Source organism: Emericellopsis atlantica, assembly GCF_019669845.1.
Source record: "Emericellopsis atlantica unplaced genomic scaffold F5Z01scaffold_23, whole genome shotgun sequence".
Classification (NCBI taxonomy): domain Eukaryota; kingdom Fungi; phylum Ascomycota; class Sordariomycetes; order Hypocreales; family Bionectriaceae; genus Emericellopsis; species Emericellopsis atlantica.
Window position 1 is genome coordinate 432,555 of NW_025764725.1, and position 26,411 is coordinate 458,965.

A 26,411-nucleotide genomic window follows, 5' to 3' on the forward strand; every position below is an offset into this window, starting at 1 on the left:
ATGCCGTCCCCGCGCCGGGCGTACAATAGGCGAGACTGACTGATACGCCTGGGACTGTGGCCTTGTATAAGAACGCCTTCGTCACGCTTGTCTTTCTCCGACTTGACACTCTCTCTTTTGACTATCAGGACTTGATTTGTTGTTCCATACCCTCCTTGGGTTTTCTGTCTGTGCCATGTCGAAAATGATACGCACGCTGTTGAGCGTGGCTTTGTGGGCCTCGTCGTCACTTGCTGTTGACGACGTGGTTGATGTTGGCTATGCATCATACAGAGGCCAAGAATTAGAAAACGGTCTGTCACAATGGCTCGGCCTGCGGTATGCAGCGGCACCTGTCGGCGATCTCAGATTCATGCCTCCTCAAGATCCTGAAGTCCACGACGAGATACAGCCGGCAGACAAGGTTCGCTTACGCCTCCTATGAAGAAAGAATCGTACATCTAACAAGAAAAGGTTGGTCTCTCCTGCCTGGGAACAAACAAATTACCAACTCTGAACACGACGTCGGAAGATTGCCTGTTCATGAACATCATGGCACCCACCAACGCTACTTGCTCCTCAAATCTTCCCGTCTTCTTCTACATCCAAGGCGGCGGCTTCAACTCCAACTCCAACCCCAACGTCAATGGGACAGGCATCATTGACGCGGCAGACCGGGACCTTGTGGTGGTGACCATCAACTACCGCGTCGGTCCGTATGGGTTTCTCACAAACAAGGATCAAGTGACCCCGAACAACGGACTTCGCGATCAGGTCAAAGCATTGGAATGGGTGCAAGCCCACATCTCCAAGTTTGGAGGCAACCCTAACCACGTTGTTGTAGGAGGCACCAGCGCAGGCGCTGCAAGCGTCATATTCCACCTGACGGCCAACAACGGATCTGACAGCGGTCTTTTCCACGGGGCCATCTCAGAGTCGGCATCACTGGCCGGACTGCTTACCGTCAAGGAGTCGCAGTACCAGTACAACAACTTTGCCACTCGCCTTGGCTGCACCGGCAAAGACAGTCTCGAGTGCTTGAGGAACAAGACAGCCCTCGAGATCCAGGAGGAAAACTTCAATATCCCCCTACCGGGAGGTTCGAAGCCACCTGCGTACCAGTGGTTGCCGGTCCTGGACTACGACTTCATCAATGATTACACCTATCACGCCTTGACGGAGGGCAAATTCATCAAAGTACCGACAATATTTGGCGACGACACTAACGGCGGCACTGTCTTCACTCCCAAGAATGCCTCCACTCAGGCGGAGAGCAACCAGTTCATCCTCGACGCGTACCCTACCATCTCACCCGAGATGTTTGGCGAGATCAACGATCTCTACCCCAATCCGAACAAGACGTGCCCAAACAATGGCTGCTTCTGGCGTCAGACCAGCAACACGTACCAGGAGATCCGCTACATGTGCCCAGCGCTGTACGCCAACTCCGTCTACGCACCCTTTGCCAAGTCATGGGCCTACCGCTGGAACGTGGAGGACCCGGCACAGATCGCCCAGGGGCTGGGCGTGCCTCACACGTCGGAGCTGGAGGCCCTCATTGGCGCCGAGTACACAGACGAGGAGCCGAAGAGCTACAAGATCGGCCAGAAGAACCGCCCTGCCACGCATGTGATACAGCGTTACTGGACGAGTTTCATGAGGACACTGGACCCGAACACGTTCCGGCAAGAAGGGGCCGTGGAGTGGACGTCCTGGGGCAAGGACAACCAAGCGAGGGTTGTCATGAACACGGGCGGGAAGACTAACATGGAGGATATCGATGAAGGCCTGCGGGAGAGGTGTGAGTACTGGTACAAGCATAGCATGGAGATGAACTTGTAAGAAGGGGGAAGGGTGGGTGAGATCTTTCCTGTATATACATCTTGGCCTGCATTCTACGCAAGCATACAAAGGATACGTGAGAGGACGCGGTGGCAGCATCGAAAAGTGACAATGAATTTGCCTCATCAACCAGCTGTTATTGGGATGGTCTGCCCTTCTTATTGTCCACTAGGCTTCTGTAACCAAAGGTGAGCGTGTGACATATGACGCACTGCCTGTTGTCTGCGCCAAGTGCCAATGGCTCTGTGAATGGAGAGAAGAAAACTCGAACTTTTCGACGACGAACTTTGTATTGACCTTGATGGCTTTCTCGGGGAACTGGACCATCGTGGTGCGGATTTCGCATGTGGCAGTGGTGACTGGTGAGTGTACATGCACTCAGACGTGAGACGACATCGCCAGTGCGTCCTTTCATAAGACTGTCTGTCCTATACCATTGGCTACATACATAGAGGAGGAGTTCCAGATTCGATCTTGGCGCATTTCTCGAAGTGTGCTCTCCTGGAGTGAACGAGGATTGGGAGTCGGGCTGAGGGCAAGCAGTTCACGCGAACGTAGTAGGTTAGGCGCAACGAATGTGTTCTACAGTCCCAAATCGTGATATGCAGCGGCCGACGCATATGTATCGTTGCGGAAATCGCGAAGAAAATCCTGGGGTGAATTTGGATTCAAGTTGGCGATTGAAGCATTTATTACCGAGGTTGCGATGAGGTCACGGCAGAAGCCCAAAGCCCAAGCCCAAGCCGGCGCGAGACCGGAGTTTTATTATTCGTCAATCCCACCTCCCACCAACGTCGGCTTGGACCTCAACAACCATCTTCAGACGACTCAAGATGGCGCCCTCGCTACCACAGGATCCGGCCGATCCCTCCAAGAAGAAGGCGCCCAGCGCCCTGCGCTCCATCATCGCCGGATCTACCGCTGGTGCGCTGGAGATTGCAATCACCTACCCAGCCGAGTGCACGTCGATCCTATTGAGCGCCGTCTTCAATTTCCACTGACCTTGTCGCAGTCGCCAAAACACGCTCGCAGTTGAACCGACGCTTGGAGGCTGGCAAGAAGCTTCCCTGGCCCCCATTTGGCTCGCAATGGTATGCGGGTTGCACGACCCTCATCATCGGCAACTCGGCCAAAGCTGGCATCCGTACGAACCTCCCTCTGCCTCCACGCCCTAACCTCTCGATCTAACAAAAAAACAGGCTTTGTCGCTTTCGATCAGTACAAGAGCATGCTGGCTGATGAGAATGGCAAGCTCACCGGCCCGCGCACAGTCCTCGCCGGTTTCGGCGCCGGCGTCACAGAATCGCTACTCGCAGTCACTCCTACCGAGAGTATCAAGACAACCTTGATCGACGACCGCAAACGAGCCCAACCACGCATGCGAGGCTTTCTGCATGCTGTGCCGATCATTGCAAAGGAGCGAGGGCTCGCAGGGTTCTTCCAGGGCTTCGTTCCCACGACCCTCCGCCAGAGCGCAAACAGTGCCGTGCGCTTCGGCAGCTACACATCCCTTCGACAGCTCGCCGAGTCATGGACCGCACCAGGCGAGAAGCTCGGCACCATCTCGACGTTCACCATTGGTGGTCTAGCCGGCTTGATTACCGTTGCTGTCACCCAGCCTCTGGACACCATCAAGACCAGGATGCAGAGCCCCGAAGCCAAAGCAGTATACGGCAACACCCTCCGCTGTGGCACAATGATCTTCAAGAATGAAGGCATCACCACATTCTGGAGTGGCGCGCTCCCTCGTCTCGCCCGATTGGTTCTCAGTGGTGGTATCGTCTTCACCATGTACGAGAAGAGCATGGAATTGATGAACAGAATGGACCCTGAAATGCGGTACATCTAGACCACAGGGAAAAGAGAGAAAAATGGCGTTGGGGATCTTATAGACATTGTTGGTGTTATACATGGGATATACAAGGGTATCTTCATTATTGTAACCGAACCATTCCCGACAGCTTCTTCCCTAACCGTTCAAACCACGTTCGTTTCGGCGCCTCTTCGATCTCGCGCACGAGATCCGCAAAATATGTCGGTTGGCTATTCGGCTCGAGCATTCTTCCGCTCAACTTATACTGCACGCGCGTGATTAGCCGCTGCCTGGACGTGGGGGAAGGACGGGGCGTACCCTATCCATGAACCTGTTCTCCTGGAGCATCTGTAATGATCTTGCTCTGAACAGCTCTTCGGCCTCCTTGGAAGGGTTGTAATTCGCGAATCGTGCTTCAAGGGTCTTCTTGAGGACATCTTGGATTTGATAGTCAGGTCGCAGCTCCTGCTTCGGGAATTTCGAGAGCGCCTCGGTGGCAATGCGGTACTGTCTCGTCAGCTGAGTTTCATCAATGAGCAGCCAATGAGGCATACTGAGATCGGTCGCGCCATGACTGTAATTTGTGTTATCGTCCAAAGACAGGTCGTGGGTGGGCGTAGCCAAATATGCCCAGCGCAACATCACGACGTCAACGACAAGCTCTCCCTCAAAAAAAGCCCACCACGCGCGCGCGCGGTCCATCGCGAAGAGCCGACAGCCGCCGGCACCGGAGTAATGCATAGCCGAAGTCTACTTAGTCATGAAGGGACTTTGCGGACTTCAGGCCTGATTCGGTTTAGGCTGGGACTCCTCAGGCAGCCACTTTCCTTCCAACGCTTTCTGCGCCACAGTTGCATCTGGGCCAGCGCCACGACGGCTGACCTGACTCCGCTGTCATCGGGTGCCCGTCTGTCCGCTGCGTACGTCCCTCCCATCATGGCGTACTGGTGATAGATAGACTTCCATTAACCTCTGGCCACTTTCTTCGAATCTCATTTATCGACGCTCCTTGACCATCCTGATACCCCCTTTTGCGCGATTCTTCTTTTCATTTTGGTACCTGCTCCGGAGCGACAGAAGTTACACAACAAGTGTCGGCCTCCCGACTGATTGATTGTCTTACCCCCTTCCCAGTCGCCGTTTCATCGAATCTCGTGATCAATACCAGCATCATGGCTGGGGGCTACGAGCGGGTAAGTCACCTCGACTGGCCTCCCCTCGACAGACACTGATAGATCCAGGTCAACGCTCACGACGAAGAGGACCATGGCCTCTCTCAACCGACCCCGTTCTCGCCACCACCCTCATTCCACTCCCGCTCGTCATCACCCAACAGTCGACGACATCAACAGGTCGACTCTACCCTCGCCGACGCTTTCGACGACGACGATGACAACACCGACGACGAATCCGACGACAGGCAGCGTTTAGTGAGGCAGAATTCCATGCCTAATAATGCCGGAGCCTCATCGCCCGCCGTCGCACAACCAAGTCATCACTTTGCGAACCCAAATGCCGATAACGTACAACGCACTACGAGGGTCATGGGCGGTGGAAACGCAACCGATGGTGTATTCGCGAACATGTCTGCCAGGCCCGAGAGGCAGGATGCGGAGAAGGAAGAGCAACCACCCGTACGTTTCCATCGGATTGCGGCGTAGGATGACGACTAACACAGTTACTAGACCTATGAGCAAGCTGCTGCCGACGCAGTGCCACCATATTGGGAAACGACCATTTTCGCGCCCGGCCTCGGCGGTGCCGACGAGGTCTATGTCGACGGTCTCCCCGTTGGCTCTGTGTTCTCCTTCATCTGGAATGGCATGATCTCGACCTCCTTCCAACTCGTCGGCTTCCTGCTCACGTACCTGCTCCATTCGACCCACGCTGCCAAGAATGGCTCCCGCGCCGGCCTCGGCATCACGCTGATTCAGTATGGGTTCTATATGAAGGCTGCCCCGGTCGGTGATGCCCCCTCCAACATGGGTGGCCAGGATGGCTACGCCGCGCCACCAGATCCCAACTCGCACGACTTCGACGAGCACGAGGTCACCGACGGCGGCGACAGTCTGGATTTCTCAGGCGGTGATTGGCTCGCGTATGTTTTGATGATTGTGGGCTGGTTCATTTTGATCAAGAGCACTGTGGAATATCTCAAAGCGAGGCGGCACGAGCAGCTGGTGCTCCAGACCCACGATCGGGGTCTGGGTGTGCCGGTCATTGCGCAGGACGAGACGCCCGACAGAGTTGTCTAAAGCCCTTGTTGAATTTTCATCGTTTTCTTCTTTTTCGGCATCATGGTAGCAATGGGAGTAGAGGTGGCGTTTGGGTTGGATAAATGGGTTACGTATACTACACGGCTAGCGCCTTTTCTTTCATAAGTATGGTTACAGAAATGCTGATTCCTTCATAATGCAGAATTGCCCCTTGGGACTGTATCAGACTTGTGCTTGGCCACTGTGCTACGCGTTGTGGTAGGAAGGTAGTCTAGATTGTCGGATGATCGCAACTCAGTGAACCCCCGCATGAGCTCATACATACAACACCATGCGATCAACCTCTGCGACTGGTTTCGTGACTTCTCCATCGTCAGATTCCCTCACCAGGCGAAAATAGTCATTCAACTGTTGCAAAGTGCGCAGAGAGATTCAAACTTGAGTGATAATCATTCGCGCTCGACGTGCACGAACTCAAGCTCGCTGTTTATCGCCACTTCACAAGGCCGGGCTCCCGCCAAAGAGACCACGGATCTATGAGACCGCTGCTGTATCGCCCACTCACAAGATTGTCACACGTACTTCGTCGTCCTCTGAACATGGCTTGGCGTTGCTCAGGTGACTCGAACCAGGAACTGGTCGACAACCTCTATGATGCTGGCTTGATTAAATCGCCCATCGTCAAGGATGCTTTCCTCAAGGTTGACCGTGCCGACTACGCACCGCACAACCCGTACAAAGACTGTCCTCAGTCCATCGGCCACTCGGCCACAATCTCGGCCCCGCATATGCATGCGTCCGCGATTGAGTATTGTCTGGCGCACTTGAGTCCCGATAAAGAGAGAAGGGTTCTTGATATCGGGAGCGGCTCGGGATACTTGACGCACATTCTGGCGGAGATGGTAGGTGACAAGGGCACTGTAGTCGGGCTGGAGCATATCCGTGAGCTCAGAGACCTCGGCGAGCATAATGCGCAGAAGAGTGCTCGGGGTCGACAGCTGCTCGAGGCAGGGAGGATCAAGTTTCGGCATGGCGATGGCCGAAAGGGGTGGGTGGAGGATGGGAAGAGCGATTGGGACGTTATACACGTCGGTGCCTCGGCGAGGATTCTGCATGAGGAGCTATTGGACCAGCTGAAAGCGCCAGGATGGTAAGTTTTATGCTTTTCCTATTAATGCCATCAGGCTTCGAGACTTCCGACTGACGAGCGCAGCATGTTTATCCCCGTGGATGATGAGCATGGCATCGACCAGAGTGTTTGGCGCATCGAGAAGGATGCCAAGGGCGAAATCACGAAGCAGCGACTGTTCGGTGTACGATATGTTCCATTGACGGACCCTCCACGTGGAAGCTAACACTGCTGCTTGTATGCAAATTCGTATTCTAGTCTAGTAAAAAAAAAAGCATATCCCACTCATGTCCTGAGTAGCCAGATCCAGCCCAGCCATATTATACCAATGCCCAAGACCACCAAACGCCGACTCCAGACCGTTGCTCATATCATAATGCATCGTTTTTCCCCGTTCGTTCGTTCGCTCACCATTTACATCCAGTTGATGGCAACAAAGACAGCCGCCATGCCCATGTAGACACCAGGGGCGGGGTGTGCTCGCCTGTCGGCAGCAGCAGAGGGGATGGCGCTGGCAACGCCCTGCTCAAAGCCAACGTCGTTGGCCGTCTCAGTCGCGGTCTCCACGGGACCAGGGACAACTACACTGGTCGAGAAGATGGGCATGAATGTGGGTGTCGGCACTACTGGCAGGGGAGTAGAGAGTGCGGTCGTCAGAGGAGCCTCCGGTGCAGGAGGGCAGTAGTCCGGGCAGATGGGGAGGCAGCCGGCGTCCGCTCCGCCATCGCAGGAGGGACAATCGCCAGCCGCAGTGCAGGGCTGGCAGACGTCGGGTGAGCACTCGGGGCACTCTTCCGGAGGGCATACGCCAACGCGCTGTTGCGCGGGCTGGGAGGTAGCCTCGACGGGCGCGGCTGTCGAGGCTTGGCCGCAGCCTTCAGGCGGGCAGACGATAACTGTCTGTGTAGACTCGGGGACGACAGGCAATGCGGAAGACATATGGTCCTCGGCGCAATCTTCATTGGTGACCGTGACAACGACTTGACGACGGACATGGTCCCGGGGCAGGATGGGGCAGAGAACGCCAGGAGGGCACGGCGCGAAGCCGCCAAAGTTGGTTGGCGCCGCAGCAACTGTAGAGGAGGGTGTAGGCGAGACCTTGGTTGTGAGGCTCTGTGCCGAAGTGCCTGTGGCCAGGCAGAGGCCGATGAAGATGCTGATGAGAGACATGTTGGCGATTGTCGTGGTGCTGTGTACTTTGTCGAACGTTGAGGGTTTGACTTTAGGTCAAGGGTGTTCTTGCTAGGTTGATTGTTGCTGATGAGGATGATTCGAATGTTGAGGGATAGAATCTGTCCAGGGTTATATACATCCCTCCAGCCTCCCTTTTCGATGTCGCTACATCCTGGATATTCCATGTGTGCTGCTCAGCCATGGCATGGAATACAACGTGATGGGCACTGATGGCGGGTCGTCGGCCATGGCGAGGAATGGCATATCAAGGGCTGGGTACCCGTAGTGTGGCCATAAGGCTGGGAAGCTGAAGATGATGAGACATTCCTGTTTGAGTTTCTGACGTGAGTGGTCAATACGATTTGGAGGTGAGGCTGGGTGGTGGACAGGAATGGTAGTCGACGCGCGGATGCATTCCAGTGGAGAGGCGGGTGTCACCGTGAGGCACTCTAGTCTCTGCGTGGTAGCCAGGGTTTAGAATGAAATATTTTATTCATTCACGATGTCGTCACGTTCATTAGACTTCTTCGAAGATGTGTTCTTTTGAGAGAGAAAAATGGCATTTCCGAGCAAGGTGCAATGGGAGTCGGGAGTCGGGACTCGCGACATGGAGTCGCTTGCGCGCAATAGGAAATTGACGTGTCACGTGTGTTGCCCCCTATTGTTTACGGCACCTTTCGCCAACGCTCCCCCAACGTTTGTTTTATACTTTGATGAAAACTTCTAAATTTATGAATCTTCGATTTAACCTCTTTTTTACTCCCGTACGTACCTTCATCTTGTTATTTTAAGCAATAATCCTATTCTCAAACGCATACTTGTGTCTCATCTCACATCAGGTTCTTCGGTTTATCTAGGATCTACTATGGGAGGTCCGATGTCCTTCTCTTGTGCTCACTCCCCCGAAAGTACGGTCCTACTCTCGTGTCTCCCCTGACAAACCTTCTAGACTATGTATTGTAGGCAAACTTTAGGCCATTAAGTCCGCGAGCTCGACAATAGTCAACAAGGAACATGCCCATGACTGTAGATAAATATCAGTTTCCACGAGATGGTAGATCCATGTCGGGATAGAGAATGATGAAAGAAACACGGATTGATCCCTCACTAGTATAGAGCTTGACGAAGAGGCCCAGTCGATCCTGAGCCTTCGTGCGCGCCGTGTCACGCGAAAGAACTGTGAATCCTTGAGCTAATATTTCCTACGAGTGGCCGTAATACATGTACTTGGCGATGTGCTACATTCATTTTAGATAGGCTGCTTACATATCGCCCTCTCGAGACGCCACTTCATGGTGGGTTTGCGGTGATTTAGCAATATGCTTACCTAGTACGTCCCTTATAGTTTCATCTAAGAGTACTAGTACTTTAGGATTCGCGCGGCGCCGTATAGTGAACTTGAAGTCACTATGAGTTCGAAACTAGATAACAAAAGGTTTAGACATCAAGGTTATTGTGTTTTACTTTAGCATATAAATCTACGGGTCCCAGCTGTCGGCTCAATACTCTTTCTCCTCTTTACACAATACCTTCCCAAGCCATCATTTGCAATCACGAAACATGGCCAATCGACGTTACATCCAAAGGAGCACCGAAGATAGTGCAATCTCTGAGGGGCTCACTGCTGATATTGAGCGAACCAATACTCTCTCTAGGCTTCTTGATGCTGAACGAGATGCTGTCCTCAGATCCCAAGGTTTAGCAGATGATGACAATACCCTCGCCCTGACCCTCAAGCGTCTTCTGTCTGTGCGATCAACCACAAGCACCATTGCGACAGTTTCTTCTTTTGCCAAAGACCATCAGGATGCTCTTCACGATTCAACTATTGGTTTTCGGAAGATTGGCTTCGGACAGTGTGGCCTGGTTTTCGAACGCCCTGGTCGGGGCTATGTCGTGAAAATCTGCAAGCCTGGATACTCGGACGGTCTGTGGGCAGATTGTGTCGCCCATGACCGAGTCCAGACAGCGTTTGATGGACAGAAACTTGGTCTAGGCGTCTGTGTGCCGCATCTGTACGCCTGGATTTCGAAAGGGGCTATCTGGTGGGATGTCTACGGCGCTTTGTATCCGCCTTCAGATCACACAGGTATGTTGTTGAAGCGATGGTACAGTCTGCGTCGTCATCGATTGTGAGATACTTTGCTGGCCGCCAGTCACTAATAACTTTCGCGCTGCAGACTTCCCCTTACCATGTCGCGCTCTCCTCTCGGAACGAATTCTCGCTCTTCCCAAGGTCGCTCGTTCCGCCCTGATCGAGCAATTCTGCCCTGAGGATCAGCGGGAGGCTGTTGCGCAAAATGATTCGAACCGAGACTGTCTGGCCCGCGTTTACCTTGGACGACGATCGGACAGCAAGCCTTCGGCCAATTTCACGCTTCGGAACTTCAACATGCATCTTGACCAGATGATCTCAGTCGGCGCTCCAGTCATTAAGTACGCTGAAGCGATCGCTGAAGCCCTGGCAGTCATTCACTGGCAATCAAACGTTGACGGCTTCGACATTGAGTTCGTCCTCGGCAGCGAGCCACTCGCCCCAAACGAGAAGCCGCCTTTCACGATGCCGCAGGGGCCAGAGCATTCCACTGATTTGGAGATATGCGAGACTATCGACGAGGTTGATATCGATTTCCATCAACGCACTATTCGTCTGTGGGTACTGGACTTTAACTTGTGCAATTGCTGGGAGGAGAAAGCCGGCTGGGAGAACCCCGAGATGCTGATTGATCACTTGGTCTTTTCATTCTTTGAGAATGACCCGTATTACCCGCTGCCCCTGGCTGAGCAGGATCTGGACCGCGAACTCTGGACCACGTTCCGTGGCGCGTACCTGGAAAAGGCATCCGAGATCTTGATGCCAAAGGACAAGCGACTCCACGAGCTTCCCACAAAGTTCATGGATGCTTGCGTGGAGCGTGAAAGGCAGAAGTTAGCAGAGGGCCGTGGACATGGCTCGAGAGACCACAAGCAGTAAATCGCTTGTGTCGGAATCTAAAGACGGAGTCCAGTCCTAGTGGTATACCGAGTAGTATTGGCTGCAATATCGTCTGACAGTTTGTCAAGTACAGTCTTTCGGCTCTGGTGCCTGATATAAGCCAGGGATGCTGAGAAGTTAGAACTCACTGAAACGTTGGTCGTGACATGCCCGGTGCACACGCGAAGGCGCGTGGCGTCACTGGACCCTGACAGACGCGTCTCACAATTAGCGGCACTTGCCCCGGATGGGCAAGAACCAAACAACGACGCGAGGTTCTCTTTCTTTTTTGCCTTTACTTTCCAGAGACAATAATCGAATTATTCCAAAGTCCCTAAATTCTTGACTCGTCTCAATACTGATCCTCCATAAATACTGAATATTTACGTTTCCTCTATTGATTCATCATGGTCACGGTGCCCGACAAGGCCTTGGGCCCTCGTGATCCCAACGCTGGAGCCGCGTTCCCACCCGGATCCATCTTCCCCCATAATCCCCAGGAACTGCCAGCCATAGCTGCCCGAATGGACAAGGAGAACAAGGTTACAGCTACCGCCAAGTCCAAGCCCAACCCCAAGAAGCGCAAGTCTGATGCCAACGACGAGACCGATGTCAAGGCCCTGCTGTTCCCTGACGATGCGCCTTACATCGACGAGGATGACGACCGTCTCCGGTACCTTGATCCCAAGGGAATACTCTTGCCAACAGGTCCGACTGAAGATCAGGAAGTGGCTCAAATCGGGTGCCATGAAAGTGGGCGAGTTCCAGCGGGCCATTGGCGTCAGCCAGCACAGCTACAGCAACTTTGTGAACCGCACCGGCACGTGGAACGGAGAGGGCTGCGACGCGTATTTTGCCGCGGCTCGGTTCTTCCGCAAGCGTGAACTGCAGGGCTTGCCCATGACGCTGCCCAAGTCGGCGAAGAAGGCAAAGACAGGCACGGACGCCAAGTCCACCAAGGCGAAGGAGCAAGAGCTGCTGGATGTGAGCGGCGTCACCTTGCCCGGGGAAGAGGAGATGGCTGTGCCCGTGTTCGACACACCCAAGGAGGCGAGAAGGAAGATCCGTGACCTGCAGTCCAAGGGCATCTCGCAGGCGGCTATTGCACGAGCTCTCACCTCCGCTTTGCCGGCGGACTGTGGGAAATCGGTGTCCGCACAGAACCTGCGCACATTCCTCGGCGGAAAGGGTGTCATGGGTGGGAACACTACCATTGCCTTCTACGCCGCGTACGTTTTCTTTGAGAAGAGACGGCTCAAGGCAGGGAAGTCGAAAAGCAAGACCCGAGAGGAGATGGAAGATGCCCATGGTCCCATGGGAGTGGACATTGAGAACAACTCAAACGGCACCTACTGGGTGATGTCCTCCGAATCAGAGCCATACTATGACTCGTACGGCAAGTTGCGGACCTACAAGCGGCGTTAGGCTTTAGAGTGCGTTGTACGTGTTTTGTGGTTGTATCCGAGGGTTAATGGGAGTTTTGTCGACTTTGATATAAGTGGCGTTGCTTGGGTATATATTTCGAGATCAATATTGCCTGGTGGAATTGGCTCTATTTGTACAATTACTTGGATTCTACACACTTCAGTCCTGTCGCCAGCAACACACCACCACACGGTCAATGATTCTGCAATGAGGCAATACTCAGACCTTCGAGGCCACCAGGCTCATGTAGATTCCCCACAACAAGCCAACGAAACTCAAGAAAACGATGCGTCTGTGGACGGGAATGAAGGAGAAGCTGATGATCGACGCAATCGGCCAGATCTTGTACCCAGCTACGATGATGGGGATGGTTTCCTGAAGGGTCATTAGCTTCCACTGCAAGCAAGCCTAGACAGCATATACGAACCGTTTTAATGTTCGACATGATCTGCTCGCCGCCCTGCCCCTTCATGATGCCCATGATGACCAAGAAAGCAATGGTGTTCATGATGGCGCCCATGGTCATGCAGTCCACAAACCACTTTGTGAGGGTGTTCCGCAGGCTGAACCGCTCCGATCTCTCCTGACCACGCTGCGCGCCCGGGTCGCCGTCCAGGATGCCCTCACCGACGCCAGCTTTCATCTCAATGTCATCCTTGCGCTGCTGGGCGGCTGTCGCGGGCAGATACGCCGGGAACGTCTTTTCGAGCAGCTGTTGCCAGACGAAATTGGGTGGCGCGGTGATGAATGTGAGTGCCACAAAGCGAAGGAGCTGTGTGAAGTCAAAGACGAACGAGCGACTCTCTTGGCGGGCCTCGATGATCTGGGCGAGCAGATTTGAGACTGTCGAAAGCCCGGCGGCCTGGCAGGTCGCGGTGACAATGGGCGAGGGCATTTTAAGAGATGGTGTCAGCACGATGAGTCGAGATGTATTGGTGTAAGAAAGGCGAGCGATGGATGAGTTCAGGGACGTTGTTCAATTGACAAATGTCCCATCGGATGAGGTGAGACTCGTGTCGCCAACCGTCACGTGAGTGTCCAATTTATCTCGGGGAAAAAGATTGGGACACACCCACATTACCGTCTAGGATCATTTATGGTGTTTTCGCACATTCATAATTGGAATGAGACGTTTGAGTAAGGGACTTGGGGGATGAATCGTGAGGCCCAAATTCGCTGCTGTCTGGTCCCGCCAGAAACATCTAAATTCACCGACACGCAACTCCGAGATACGTCTACGACGCGTCACCACGGCACCCACGACCGTATCTTGGCCAAAGCCTTCGCGTTCACTTCTTGGACCTCCCGCTTCTGCCTCTCTCTCAGGGCATCGGCCTCGTTGATGAACGGAAACTCGACATCGGGAATGTCCTTGCCCAGGAACGAGCACAGCGGCTCCCATCCCTGCCCGAGACGGTACTCCAGCAGCCTCTCGGGGGGCACCAACGCCTTCATGCTCTCAAAATGCGCATCGTAAGTTTCCTTGGCATTCCTCTCGATCCCAGCCAGACTGTTCGCGCCAAAGAAACCCCCCAGGACCTTGCGCATCGCCGCCAGCCCACGATTGCCAATGACAGGCAGCACGCAGTACAGGAGAAATGTCCCCTGGAGCGAAAAGACGGGCGCCGCGACGCCGTCGCGGAAGCTTGGCCACCACTTGTCAAAGTCGCGCCTCACCACGACGACTTTGGCCTCTGGGTAGGCCTCGACCAGCTGCTTTGCGAAAGCAGCGCCAATCTCCGTGACCGCCCCGTACTGGCCGTAGATGTCGTCCCACTGCGCGCGTGTGAACAGAGCTGTCCCGTCGCTGGCGGTTCCCTGAGGCCAGGTGGCATCAGCCGCCTTCTCGAAGAGCGCCCATTGCTCTGGCGTGTCAAACATGTCGAGCGAATGGTGCGGGCGAAGGCCAATGGTGTCATAGGCGGCGGCCATGGACGCTGTGCCCATGCGCCACAGCCCGATGGATATCACTTGCGGCGGACCACTGGTCTCGCTTGCGGGCATCGTCGCGAGCTTGGCGGTGCCCTCCATTGCGGGGAGATGAGTGGTTGGCGGATGGATGGGCCAAGTTGGTGTGCTTTGATGAGAAATAGAGTGCCCAGTCTCAGGTCAGTGTTGGCTTTCGTCGCACGTGAGGGTCACTTTGAGAATGCAAGGTTCGGACTTTGAGATGTGCAGATTGAAATTCAAGCCCACGTATTTGAAGGATGTGCTCGCTCTTGGGCAGTAAGCGCTAACACAATCAAGCATTGCGAGACCAGGGGCCCAGCTGGCTGGGGGCCAAGATGTGTTCCACAACGGGTAGGGTGATCAAGGTCGTGTTATACATGGAACTCATACCAGTCAGACAGGGTCTTCAACCTCGTCGGACCTCCAGAGTCCGCACATGTACTCTACAGCTTGGAACCCTCCTCTCGCTTCCTCATCTCTCTCACATCCTTACGCAAGATCTTGCCCGAGGGGCTCCGTGGGACAGAATCCACAAACTTAATGCCGCCCCGCAACTTCTTGTAGTGCGCCACCTTGCCCTCCACAAACTGGGCCAAGTCGACCTCCTTGACCTTGCCGACGGCGGGGGGCGCCAGGACGACGTAGGCGCGCGGGACCTCGGTGTCGTCCTGTTGGATGCCGATGACGGCCGCGTCGAGGACAGCGGGATGGGAGGCGAGGAGACCCTCGAGCTCGGCGGGTGCTACCTGCAGACCTTTGTACTTGATGAGTTCCTGTTTCCATCGTGTCAGTCAACCGTGGCCCCATCATCTAGGGTGCTCTCGCGGTGCGCTTACCTTCTTCCTGTCCACGACCCAGAACTCGCCGTCGTCCTCGCGCAGAATGTCTCCCGTTCGCAACCACCCATCGCTTGTGTAGGACTCCCTGTTAGCCTTGTCGTTATCGTGGTACCCGGGGGAGACAATGGGCCCCTTGATTAACGCCTCACCCGCCTCGCCCCTCTTCACGTCGTTGCCGTCATCATCCACGAGTCGCATGAGGACATTCGGCAGCAGAGGGCCCAGGCTGCCCATGCGCACCGTGCGCCCGGGGGGAATGTACGTCGCAGAGCCCGTGGTCTCGCTCATGCCCCACGTCTGTGTGATGCCCTCCTCGAGGCCCAGCTTCTTGCTGGCGGCGTCCTGTAAGTCACCGGTGAGGGGCGCCGCGCCGCTCATGGCGCCCTTCATGAAGCGGAACTGGTCCTTGACGGCCGGGTGCTTCGCAATGGCCATGAAGATGGGTGGCACGGTGAAAAAGACAGTGATACGGAGCTGTTCCGCGTACTTGACAAAGTCCTCAAAGTTGAAGCCGGGCATCCAGAACACCGTACCGGCCTCCCAGACGGGGTGGACAAAGTAGCCCATGACGCCGGCGACGTGCGCGGTCGGCAGATGGCCCAGAGTCCTCTTCTCGTAGCCCGTGCCGGTGGAGGCGTAGTAGGGCCGTGAGAGACGGGTGGGTATGACGGTGGACGCAACCATGTTCATGTGGGTGATGAGCACGCCCTTGGGAAGGCCAGTGGTGCCCGACGAGTAGAGCATGCAGATGGTAGTCTTCTCCAGCTCTCTCTGATCGGTGATCCGTCGCCAATCCAGCTCGTTCTGAAAATCGCATTTCGTGCTGCCGTCGAGGCTACCGAGCTTGACCTCGGGGTAGCTCTCCAGCACGAGCACATTGCGCTTAGAGAGGCCTGCATCCTCCGCTGCCTTCTCGGCCAGTTTGACGAGGTCCTTGCTGCAGACGAGGAGCTTTGAATCGCCTTGGCGAATCTGCCTGGCCAGGTCAGACGGTGTACCCGCGCCAGAAGCAGCTGAATATACGCCCTCGGCGGCAACAACGCCATAGAACAAGGTCGCAAGCGCAGACTGCCCAGTCGACACGCTCACGACGACATCCTTGCCCGCCCCATGGGCGCCTATGCCGTACTCCTTGCGCAAGAAGTGGGCGAACTGCTTGGCGAGAGTGCGAGAGGCTGCCTTGGTGAAGAAATACTCGGGGTGGGCAGCTTCGGCGTGTATAGGCGTGTCCTCTTGGGCAGCACACTCGTCCAATTCTGTTCATGTTCAGTTAGCGACGGTGGTGCTTGGGGCCAGCCATTGTGAATCGGACATACCGAAGAGCAGCGTCAAGAGGTCAACGTTGGGGACGTGGACCTCATTCCCTTGGTTGTAAATCATGGTCGGCGAGATAGTGGTTGCGAATGGTTGTCAATTCCATCAAGATGACCAGAGTCGGTGAGGTCAAGCAAGCAGCTGGTGTCCAGTCCGTACTCGTAGCGAGCACCCCCCGACTGTATGTATCACCCAGTCGCCGAGCCTCGGTTTGGATCTTGCTTTTGGGGAGAACCCCGCACAATAGATACGCGAAGTCGAATGCATCTTCTCAGCCTGTCGTTCTCTTAGAGGATGGGGCGGGACTCCGCGGGAGACGAGTAGTGCGCGGCTATTGGCAGGGGTGGCGCCGTAGCCCCATGGGGACACCAGCTCGTTTAATTCGTTTCCGTGCTGCGGTGGTGGAGATCTCATGGGGTTCAGTGTCTTGAAATGCGGAGTTGGAGAGTGAAGACGGAGGGTTAGAGACGAGTTGGAGTTGGAGCACGAGGCCCGTCCTTGTCAATGTGCGTGACCTACCTACCCTGTGTCCCATCATCGTGAGCTGCTCGCAGAGTTTTGCAAGCCGCGTCAACGGTTGCTCGAGCTTGAAGATCAGCGTCCTTTGCTTTTTTGTTCTACAAGTGTTCTTGTTGTAACCTGAAAGTTGAAAGCGTTTACTATTTAATGTTTTCTAAATCATTCCAGATGTCCCTTGGCAGCTGCAACGACCGCTACACATGCCTAACTCATATCGGGTTCAATTGACACTGGCAATGATACATGTTTCATTCTGACCATCCTTTCTGAGCTCGCTCGCCTGCTACGAGACTTCATTGGCCTGAGAAATATCGCGACTCATGAGCTTTGTAGTTTGAAGGCTTGTTGATCTAAATTGTACTCTCAACGACTGCAGATAAGGCCAGGCAGCCTGTGGGGAGGAAAAACACGCTAATCACCATCCACACGAAATGTTGAGATTCGGATCATTATCACGCCACAGTCACACTCACCTCCAATTCCTCAGGTCCAGCCTGCAGTTGAGCAACCTGTCGATGGAATACTCATGACATGAATCCCTTTCATCTTTTTCGTGGTGCGGCACCCGCGGACACGTGGTTTCCGGTCGGACGCCTGTCCTCGTTTCCCGAAGTCGGCGAGGATGACGAGGATCTCGTCCACCCACGCGACTGCAGCGCCACGGCCAAACCGGGCTGCAAAGTCTTCAATGTGCCAAAGGAGGATCTGTCCAAACGAACCGAGGTGTTGATCACTCCCGATGGCCTCGGTCTCGTGGATGAGGAAGGGCAGGCCCTGCAGGACCAGGTGTTGATTTTCAAGCACAGGGGCAAGATGCACGCCATAGACCACGTAAGTTACCGCACCTTATCGTGATGATGACGGGTATCTGAAATTTTTCTCAAAGAAATGCCCTCATTCATCGTTCCCGCTATCACGAGGCATCCCCTTTGACATCGAGGACTTTGGCGTCGTCCTCAGCGCAGGCATTACGTGTCCCAAACATAGCTGGTCGTTCGATCTATTCACGGGAAACGCAGATCGCGGAGGCTATAAGCTGCCGATATGGGAGGTCGAGCTAAGGGACGTCAAGGCCTCTGACCCAGGTTCTGATGAGCCACACGATAAGGAAGTTTGGGTCCGAAGGAAAGAGAAGAAGCGAATCGGCTAAGGCAACACCAAGCAACAAGGCAGAATATTCAGAACGTCAACGGTGTGCTGCATTCGTATCAGCCATGACTGACCACCGCAAGGCTCACAATGAGCCGGATGTCAATCTGTTGGAAGCCGAGTGACGCGGTACAAGCCCTTCGAATAGGATGTCAAAGGCTGGAATTGGCTTATCCCGTTTCACAACATGCGGATTGGAGCCGCCTTGATGGAATTGGAAGCGATATGCGGCCATGATCAATTGGCTCGCCCTACAGTAGGAGTCATTGCTCAGTGGCGGGCTGTCCGTATGTTCGATTCCGCCACCACTTCTCTTGCTGTTGGTTCAGACCTCAACACGCCCGACTGATCGTCGAACATGGTCGCATCAGATCACGCCAGCGCGCTCGCTCCAGCACGTCTGATGAGGAGTGACTGCTACGGGGTACACACTCGAAAAAGTCCACTGGAATCTGAGGACGCAACGATTGGCTTCATTACTCGCGATACAAGATATCCGCGAGCTGATTAGAACAGTTTCCCAGAGTACAAGTTATACTCGATGCCCCGGTGCCGATTGCAGATCCCCAGAGCCGTGACAAGACGGCAATCCCGTTCTCGGCATGCAGTAGTGCAGAACTCCAACGCAAAAACCCCAGATAACGTCGGTCTTATCAATCGAGGAGGTACACAGGTCGCAGGGTCTGGCCAGTAGGAAGTCGACCAACAAATATGCATAGTGACATGTTGGTCGTGTGCGGACGTACAGACTCAGCGCCACCGGCTTCCCGCCACTTGTCCCACTTCAGGAAGGATGAAAGACAATCGGCACTTGAAGGAGAGCTAGCAAGGAGGAAAGCTACCTTTTGCGGTAAGGTTAAAGAGGCAGAACACCGTTGGCAGGCATCCAATGCAGGGATCTCGTTTGCCCCCCATGAACGGACTGGATCGTCCCGATGAACGTCGCCCAGGGGCCAGGATGCTAAATATCACTGGGTAGCATCCCCTCTGCACACAGTTTGGCCCCCATCACTCGCTCTCTCGGCCCCTATCTATAGGACGGCATCAGGATGTCGACCAAGCACAAAGAAGCAGGCATCACGCCTATTCAGGGCGAGGCTGTCATTTCATCGGAGAAGCTGTCCGCCGAAAAGACGAACGACGCGGAATTGATCCCCATAAACACGGGTACGACCTCACTCGAGCACGAGTTCGAGCATGAGCTGGACGTCACCGAAGATGACCTCCTGGAAGCCAAGGCTGCCGCAGCGGCCATGTCCCTGGACGACGTGGTCAAGTTGATGAAGAACGTGCGGAAGATTCACGAACGCGACCCAAACTTCCCACATCAGGTCCTGCTGAGGATTGACGACTTCTTGAGTGCGTCCATTATTCATATTCAATGAGATTCATCTCCCGCTGACCAGCAACAGATAATGACGACGTCTTGTCCAATCCAGAGAAGCATTCCAAGCTCATCTATGAGATGAAAGTCGAGGGCTCTCTCATCACCAACAACTCGCCCTATGCAGAGGTTCGCGCCGTCGTTGACAATAAGGATGACCCGAGCATGCCCGTGTCTACGGTCAGGGCTTGGACCATCGGCGTCTTCTTCTCAATCTTTCTGTCCTTTGTCAACCAACTCTTCAGTGTACGCCAGCCACCCATTGTCATCGACTCGAATGTTGCCCAACTGCTCGCCTTTCCTCTCGGCAAGGCCTGGGAGAAGTGGATGCCGGCCGCCAGCTTCAGTATCTTGGGCACCAAGATCCACCTCAACCCCGGGCGGTTCAATAAGAAAGAGCACATGCTCATCGCCATCATGGCCAACACAGCCAAGATCCTGCCGTACACCACCTATCTCATCTGGTCCCAAGTGCTGCCCATGTACTTTAACCAACAGTATGCGCGGTCCTTTGGCTACCAGATCCTCATATCGCTATCCACCAACTTTGTCGGCTACGGCCTAGCGGGCATGGTAAGGCGTTTTGTCGTCTATCCGGCGTACTGCATGTGGCCTGCGTCCCTGGTCACCATTGCTCTGAATGCAGCCCTTCACGATGAGAAGGAGTCGACTGTTCTCGGACCATTCAAACGAATCTACACAATGTCTCGCTTCCGGTTCTTCCTCTGGGCGTTTGGCGCCATGTTCATCTACTTCTGGTTCCCCAACTACCTCTTCCAAGCGCTGACATACTTCTCGTGGATGACCTGGATCGCACCCAACAACGCCAACCTCACCACCCTCTGCGGGTTCCAAAAGGGCACCGGCATGTTCAACCCGTGGCCCACATTCGACTGGAACGTCATGATGTTCGACGCACTCGATCCGCTCATGGTCCCCTGGTTCAGCACCGTCAATCGCACGATAGGCATGTGGCTCACGGGGCTGGTCATCCTGGCAATCTACTACAGCAATACGTGGAACACGGGCTACATGCAGATCAACAGCAACCGCACCTATGATCACTTCGGTGCCCTTTACAACGTCTCCAGCGTCGTCAGCCCTCAAGGCCTGTTTGACAGACAAAAGTACATTGACTACTCGGCACCGTATATCAGCGCCGCCATGGCCACTGTGTACGGGGCGTTCTTTGGCATCTACACCTGCACCGTGGTGCACGTTGCCCTCTTCCACCGCTATGAGATTATGACGGGGTTCAGGAGCGTTTGGGCGACTCTCCGGCGCAGCAAGTCGGGCGGCGCGTCCGACGATGGGGAGTATATGGATGCGCACTCGCGGCTCATGCAAAAGTACCGTGAAGTGCCGGTATGGTGGTACATGGGCACGCTCGTGGTCGCTGCCGCCCTCGGCTTCGCGGGTGTGGGCGCGTGGCCAACGTACACGACCTTGGGTGTTGTGCCATATGGTGTTCTGCTGGCGTTGGTCTTTGTGATTCCCGTGGGCATCGTCAAGAGCATGACCGGTATTGAGGTGTCTCTCAACGTGTTGGCTGAGTTTATTGGTGTAAGTTGCTGTCCAGCACTTGCAAGTCGTCTGGACGGTTGCTAACTTGTCCCTCAAAGGGTATGATTGTTCCAGGGAACGCTCTCGCAATGAACTACTTCAAGACATACGGGTATGCTCAAAATCCCCACGACGATCCCGTGAACTTGAACGAAGACTGACTGTGAAAGCTACGTGACTTGCGCCCAGGCAATGGGTTTTGTAAATGACTTGAAGGTAGCTCACTACTTGAAGGTAGGTGTTTCCTCCAACTTCACATCCCTTCGCCGTTGACTAACCAGGAAATGTAGCTTCCTCCGCGTGTCACCTTTTCCGGCCAGATGATCGCCACGCTGATCTCAACATTTGTCTCCATCGGCGTCCTCTCGTTCCAAATCGACATTCCCGGGGTGTGCACCGCCGAAGCCCCCATGCGCTTCACCTGTCCGGCCCAGAACTCGTACTTTACATCCTCCGTCCTATGGGGCACCATTGGCCCCGTCAAGGTGTTCTCTCACAAGGGCCAATACGCGCCGCTTCTTCTAGGCTTCCCACTCGGCGCCATCACGCCCGTGATCTTCTGGGGTCTCATGAAGTGGAGGCCCCGCAGCCGCTGGGTGCGTCAGGTTCATCCCGTGGCATTGTGGTACGGCGGCGTCTTCTGGGTGCCCTACTCTTTCAGCTACGCCTGGCCCGCGGTGCCGGTGGCATGGCTCAGCTGGATCTACATCAAGAGCCGCTTCCTTGCGTTCTGGAGCAAGTACAACTTTGTTCTTTCGGCCAGTTTTAGTGCCGCCATTGCCATCAGTGGCATCGTCATGCTGTTCAGTGTGCAGTGGGTTGGCGCCACGGTGGAATGGTGGGGGAATACACAACCGTATATCGGGTGCGAGGGCATTGCCTGCACATTGAAGAGCCTTGCGCCGGGAGAGAGGTTCTACCCCTGGTGGAACGGCAACCAGACACTGGCACCTTGATACGAAAGAGGTGGACCGTAGGTGGGCGAGTGCATTTCTTAGTGGCCCTGATATACCCAGTTCGAATCCATGATTTTTACGAGTGCACTCTTGTGTGTGGTTTAGGAGAGGTCATGCTGTCCAATGTCTTAACCCTTCTACTTGGCTGAAAAATATGACCCGTTCGTGCCTCCTCGACGCTTGTTGTCCGGATCCGGGTCCAACTCATTTCAATAATCACGCCTTAAGCTCAAACAACACGAAAGTGTTGTTCGTACCTTGCCTTAGCGTTCTAACTTGAGGCCCAAGATGAGAAACCAGACCTTTCCCCGATAAGGTGTCCGTGGAGCGAATTGTAATTAGAGTATGATTAGCCTATTTCAGCTTCCCACCGTTGAACACTAACGTGAGATGCTTTGCGACTATGCAATGTCTTGAAGAGGATACTGCTCATGGACCAAAGTAATTTGAGTCTACCTGATGCGCAGCCATGCCATCAACAAACCAACCTCGTAATCTCACACAAGGTTTGGGCTGCGCCGTGCAAAAGTAGATTCATTTCGAAGAAACCCAGAGGAATGTCGTTTCAGTATGGCAAATACGGCCAAGTTCTTCATGCGGACTTTGAGGCAACAATCATCTGATCAAGAGTGCTGGCTCAGGGCCCCGAGCTCCGTATCAATGTACGCTGTTGCATGAGCAATTACTTCCACGCTTTACCTGTCTGCTCGTTCCGTACTTCTGAAGCCGTGGTACTTGGACAGGACTATTTTCATAAATATGATTGGGGCCGGAATTTCTCACTCAAGACAGCGCCGAAGCTTCAACGTTGCTCAACTCAAATGGCAACCTTAAGCCGCCTTAGCAAAAGCTTGAAACCTCGCGACAACACCCTATTGTCGCTTTTGACAGATCTAGGACAGGTGGCTTTATATAAAGGTGCGCACAATTGTGTCTTCAAAGCCTGTCGTCCAACACCCTTCATGCTCCGTCAACTACCCATCCTACAGAAACAACAATACCTTCCATCTCTTCTTTGTCGAGTTTCGCTGGATACCATTCAACAGAAACAAGTCAACGTCGGGCCTTTGCTTACACAAGGTCTCTGTCTCACAGTGCTGCTTCGCGATCTCGACACCCACCAGACGACAGTGCACACTCTACCCCTGAAGCCATGCTCTCACCACGGGATCAAAGCGCATCAGACGCGGCCCCGTCTCTGCACACACGCGCCGCCCATGCACCTACATACTATGCGCCCTTGTTCTTCGGAGGCGGTCTCATCGTATTGGTGCTCCTCTTCGGCGCAATCGGATCGTGTGCTCGTCGGTATATGCAAAATCGAACGGCTACCCATTCGCCAGCCCCGTTCCGCTTCGGCAGACTGCTATGGTGGCGGTCTCGAGAGGCTAAAAGAGAGGACGCGGAGCCGGGGTTGGTCGACGACAGTGAGGCTGAACAAGAGTATCATATTCAGGTAAATACTGCCCCTCGAATCTCCATTTGTGTGAGTCGTTTTTCTGACGAGCGTCATAGTTGCAAGATGTCGTGCTGCTGCCTTATCCACGGGGCTACCGCCATGAGGAGGAGGTGCCGGTGGCCAGGATGACATTTGATCCAGAGGACGGGCTTATACCGCCGCCAGACCGCGCATATCATTCACCAGCATGGATATAACAAGCTCGCACTGGTTCTTGGACATGCGTTTTGGGTTCAGGGGACATTGTCAGAAGCAAACATTGGACTTGGAGTCTTGGATCCACCCGCGATCTGGGGTTGGTGTGGGGACTCGGGAGTCACGTCACAGCGATGAACGAGGATTTGAGCTCGAGAAGAGCATTTTGGGCATCATCTATTTTTCATTTTCACAATAAATACTGGTGTATATCGCTGTCAAGTCATGGTTGTTTTCGGGTTAGAGAAAATACTTTAGCAGGCGGGCCCTAGGCTTTCTTGTCAGGGGATCTCACCTCAGTGCTCACGATGTCGGCCGATACCACCCCGCCTTCTCACATAATACCTTCAGTATTAAGGATTCGAGACCCCTCACTACAGTCTACATGTAAGCATCAACAATCTCGCTTCCATCACGTCCTACTACCCGTCACAATTTTATTCTCTGCCTGTGATTGAGCCATGGCAACGAATAGTCCCCAAATCTGCCTTGTCGGCGCGAATGGCAACCTAGGGTCCGTCCTGCTGCCCGCTCTCCTGGACGCCGGTTTCCCAGTCACGGTGCTGCATCGCTCCAACTCTACCAACCCGGCGCCCCTGAAGCACGAGAACCTCTCCTTGCTGCCCGTCGACAAGGATTTCCCCATCCCAGAGGTCACCAAGGCCTTGAAACCGTTCAAGGTCGTCATCGCTGCATTCCCACTGCCGAACCAGTTGCAGCTCCATCTGCGTCTGGCCTACGCTTCCGCGAGCGCTGGCGTGGAGCGATTCATCCCCGCCGACTTTGGGTCGTGCGACGCTGCCAGTCCGGAGGCACTGAAGAGACTGCAGCTGTACAGGGACAAGGTCAAGGTCCGTGAGCGATGTGAGGAGCTCGCGCGGGAATTCAAGACCTTCTCGTGGACCGCCCTTGTCTGTGGTCACTTCTTCGACTGGGGTCTCCGAGCTGGCTTCCTGCACTTTGACATCAAGAAGCAGGAGTCGCTGATCCTCGACGGAGGGGACATTCCAGCCTCAGCTTCGACGCTGAGACGCGTGGGCGAGGCCACTGTGGCGGTTCTCAACAGGCTGGAAGAGACGAAGAACAAGACGCTCTACGTCCAATCCTTCAACCCGTCGCAGAACCAGGTTCTAGCCTCGCTGGAGAAAGCCACAGGCGCCAAGTGGAAGGTGAACCAGGCCGATAGTCAAACGTTCTTGGAAGAGCAGCAGAAGAAGGTGGATGCCGGTGATCGACATGCTGTAGAAGATGTCGTGTTTGCATTGGGGGCTATCGATGCAGACTGGACCAAGAAAGACGCCTTTGCTATGGAGCTACTCGGCTTGAAGGACGAAGACTTGGATCAAGTTGTGAAGGAGGTTGTCGATGGCTTTGCCGGGTGAGTAAGCAGCTTCAATACACATTGGGCTTTGACGTCTTCCAGCACAGCTTGGCTTGGGCATTTTCTCGCTCTCCTCCACAGAATCTTCACAGTAGCCACGCGACATCCTCTATTCAATTGTGCAATGCAAACATGACGGTCCGCAGCTCTTCGAAAATGAGGCGATGCGCTTTCCCAGACGCATGGGCACAAAGAACCGAGGCTTTGTTGCTTCACGCAAGAAGCAAGCAAGCAAGCAGCTGAAATTCTGTGCCGGGGAATGTGCACCATGGACTTGTTGGAATGGCATGTGCCAGTCATGGCAACAAGGGATGATGCTCAGAGGGCGGGACATGTCTCAAGCCTGATGGCATATATAAGTCTGCCGCTCTGCTAGCCCTCTTGAGTCTCCCCTCTATCCACATTTCCTGCACTTGGAAGAACATCTCGAATCGATATCCACTGTCAACAATCAACATGAGGCTGCTTGAGATGTCAGTACTTTCCGGGGCCTTTGCCTGGTAAGCCTAATCAACCTCCGCCTGATACATGTCAGTTCCATCATCTCACCCCCCAGTGCCGCTGCGAACAATGCCCCATGCCCGACCGTCACCGCCATCTCAGCCTGTTCCACCTGCATCGCTCCCTTGTGTCTGGTGTACTCGACCATCACTCAGGGCTGCGACTGTCCAGAGGCAGTGCCCACGGTCACTGTTGAGATGCCATGCTCAGATAAGAGGTGCCCTGGAGGATGTGGAGGGACACTTTATGCCACTGCCACGGCGTCGTGCGAAGCGCCAGCACAGAAGAGTGGCTGAGTTGAGGACAATGACCGCCGACTTTGTCGCTCTTGGCCAGCTATTGGCGCAACAAGGTCTGCATATCGCCTGCATTAGCTACTAACTCGCGAGGACGATGTCGAAAATAAACATTGGATGATTTAGGGTCGAAAACTTTCGAGACTGGTCGTGTGAGCTTGTCGTTCAACTGAGCTGGGGCTCAGCTTCGATGTGATGCTGACGAGGTCACAGCCTTGTAGTAACAGCAAGCTTCAGCTGATGACGCGAATTCGAGATTTGTGATGATGAGCCTACCTTACAGCGGGGCTAGGCTCGATTGAGATTCTGCCGTTAGCGGTGAAAAGGTAACACCGGAAGGGTGAGAACCTGAAA

The 26,411-nt window shown here is 54.5% G+C and overlaps 15 protein-coding genes across 15 annotated transcripts; 10 read left to right on the plus strand and 5 right to left on the minus strand.

Annotated features, from left to right (window-relative positions):
• Nucleotides 1-184: 184 nt before the first annotated feature.
• On the plus strand, nt 185-1,821 carry F5Z01DRAFT_626154 (Alpha/Beta hydrolase protein; the record flags this gene model as incomplete). The annotated part of the gene is made up of 2 exons (XM_046261464.1): nt 185-403; nt 454-1,821. 2 exons carry the CDS (start codon nt 185-187, stop codon nt 1,819-1,821), a joined length of 1,587 nt encoding a protein of 528 aa, XP_046116064.1.
• A 684-nt stretch (nt 1,822-2,505) lies between these two features.
• F5Z01DRAFT_251439 (mitochondrial carrier domain-containing protein) lies at nt 2,506-3,792 on the plus strand. The gene is made up of 3 exons (XM_046258498.1): nt 2,506-2,781; nt 2,834-2,965; nt 3,021-3,792. Exons 1-3 carry the CDS (start codon nt 2,655-2,657, stop codon nt 3,668-3,670), a joined length of 909 nt encoding a protein of 302 aa, XP_046116065.1. The 5' UTR covers nt 2,506-2,654; the 3' UTR covers nt 3,671-3,792.
• On the minus strand, nt 3,756-4,206 carry F5Z01DRAFT_676380 (uncharacterized protein; the record flags this gene model as incomplete). Its single annotated transcript, XM_046265249.1, has 3 exons — nt 3,756-3,899; nt 3,953-4,141; nt 4,189-4,206. 3 exons carry the CDS (start codon nt 4,204-4,206, stop codon nt 3,756-3,758), a joined length of 351 nt encoding a protein of 116 aa, XP_046116066.1.
• A 346-nt stretch (nt 4,207-4,552) lies between these two features.
• On the plus strand, nt 4,553-6,138 carry F5Z01DRAFT_251498 (metal homeostatis protein bsd2). The gene is made up of 4 exons (XM_046258499.1): nt 4,553-4,690; nt 4,769-4,827; nt 4,876-5,268; nt 5,320-6,138. The coding sequence occupies exons 2-4, from the start codon at nt 4,807-4,809 to the stop codon at nt 5,887-5,889; spliced, it is 984 nt and encodes a 327-aa protein (XP_046116067.1). The 5' UTR covers nt 4,553-4,690; nt 4,769-4,806; the 3' UTR covers nt 5,890-6,138.
• A 311-nt stretch (nt 6,139-6,449) lies between these two features.
• On the plus strand, nt 6,450-7,205 carry F5Z01DRAFT_626169 (protein-L-isoaspartate O-methyltransferase; the record flags this gene model as incomplete). The annotated part of the gene is made up of 2 exons (XM_046261465.1): nt 6,450-7,000; nt 7,064-7,205. The coding sequence occupies 2 exons, from the start codon at nt 6,450-6,452 to the stop codon at nt 7,203-7,205; spliced, it is 693 nt and encodes a 230-aa protein (XP_046116068.1).
• Nucleotides 7,206-7,393: 188 nt separating this feature from the next.
• On the minus strand, nt 7,394-8,149 carry F5Z01DRAFT_638784 (uncharacterized protein; the record flags this gene model as incomplete). Its single annotated transcript, XM_046262402.1, has 1 exon — nt 7,394-8,149. The coding sequence occupies one exon, from the start codon at nt 8,147-8,149 to the stop codon at nt 7,394-7,396; it is 756 nt and encodes a 251-aa protein (XP_046116069.1).
• A 1,527-nt stretch (nt 8,150-9,676) lies between these two features.
• On the plus strand, nt 9,677-11,401 carry F5Z01DRAFT_727524 (uncharacterized protein). The gene is made up of 2 exons (XM_046266668.1): nt 9,677-10,241; nt 10,333-11,401. Exons 1-2 carry the CDS (start codon nt 9,713-9,715, stop codon nt 11,124-11,126), a joined length of 1,323 nt encoding a protein of 440 aa, XP_046116070.1. The 5' UTR covers nt 9,677-9,712; the 3' UTR covers nt 11,127-11,401.
• Nucleotides 11,390-12,551, plus strand: F5Z01DRAFT_738690 (uncharacterized protein; the record flags this gene model as incomplete). Its single annotated transcript, XM_046266820.1, has 2 exons — nt 11,390-11,799; nt 11,852-12,551. Exons 1-2 carry the CDS (start codon nt 11,534-11,536, stop codon nt 12,549-12,551), a joined length of 966 nt encoding a protein of 321 aa, XP_046116071.1. The 5' UTR covers nt 11,390-11,533.
• Nucleotides 12,552-12,579: 28 nt separating this feature from the next.
• Nucleotides 12,580-13,621, minus strand: F5Z01DRAFT_251563 (uncharacterized protein). Its single transcript, XM_046258500.1, has 2 exons — nt 12,979-13,621; nt 12,580-12,926 (listed from the first exon to the last, which is right to left on the minus strand). Exons 1-2 carry the CDS (start codon nt 13,444-13,446, stop codon nt 12,771-12,773), a joined length of 624 nt encoding a protein of 207 aa, XP_046116072.1. The 5' UTR covers nt 13,447-13,621; the 3' UTR covers nt 12,580-12,770.
• On the minus strand, nt 13,489-14,945 carry F5Z01DRAFT_251637 (uncharacterized protein). The gene has a single exon (XM_046258501.1). The coding sequence runs from the start codon at nt 14,580-14,582 to the stop codon at nt 13,797-13,799; it is 786 nt and encodes a 261-aa protein (XP_046116073.1). The 5' UTR covers nt 14,583-14,945; the 3' UTR covers nt 13,489-13,796.
• On the minus strand, nt 14,945-16,720 carry F5Z01DRAFT_626174 (uncharacterized protein; the record flags this gene model as incomplete). Its single annotated transcript, XM_046261466.1, has 3 exons — nt 14,945-15,274; nt 15,338-16,596; nt 16,657-16,720. The coding sequence occupies 3 exons, from the start codon at nt 16,718-16,720 to the stop codon at nt 14,945-14,947; spliced, it is 1,653 nt and encodes a 550-aa protein (XP_046116074.1).
• Nucleotides 16,721-17,704: 984 nt separating this feature from the next.
• F5Z01DRAFT_676389 (Rieske domain-containing protein) lies at nt 17,705-18,323 on the plus strand (the record flags this gene model as incomplete). The annotated part of the gene is made up of 2 exons (XM_046265250.1): nt 17,705-18,004; nt 18,060-18,323. 2 exons carry the CDS (start codon nt 17,705-17,707, stop codon nt 18,321-18,323), a joined length of 564 nt encoding a protein of 187 aa, XP_046116075.1.
• A 1,048-nt stretch (nt 18,324-19,371) lies between these two features.
• F5Z01DRAFT_676390 (OPT oligopeptide transporter) lies at nt 19,372-22,225 on the plus strand (the record flags this gene model as incomplete). Its single annotated transcript, XM_046265251.1, has 5 exons — nt 19,372-19,681; nt 19,735-21,269; nt 21,329-21,381; nt 21,440-21,503; nt 21,560-22,225. The coding sequence occupies 5 exons, from the start codon at nt 19,372-19,374 to the stop codon at nt 22,223-22,225; spliced, it is 2,628 nt and encodes an 875-aa protein (XP_046116076.1).
• A 769-nt stretch (nt 22,226-22,994) lies between these two features.
• On the plus strand, nt 22,995-23,778 carry F5Z01DRAFT_251657 (uncharacterized protein). The gene has a single exon (XM_046258502.1). The coding sequence runs from the start codon at nt 23,047-23,049 to the stop codon at nt 23,683-23,685; it is 639 nt and encodes a 212-aa protein (XP_046116077.1). The 5' UTR covers nt 22,995-23,046; the 3' UTR covers nt 23,686-23,778.
• Nucleotides 23,779-24,209: 431 nt separating this feature from the next.
• On the plus strand, nt 24,210-25,496 carry F5Z01DRAFT_251685 (NmrA family transcriptional regulator). The gene has a single exon (XM_046258503.1). The coding sequence runs from the start codon at nt 24,341-24,343 to the stop codon at nt 25,259-25,261; it is 921 nt and encodes a 306-aa protein (XP_046116078.1). The 5' UTR covers nt 24,210-24,340; the 3' UTR covers nt 25,262-25,496.
• The last annotated feature ends 915 nt before the right edge of the window (nt 25,497-26,411 follow it).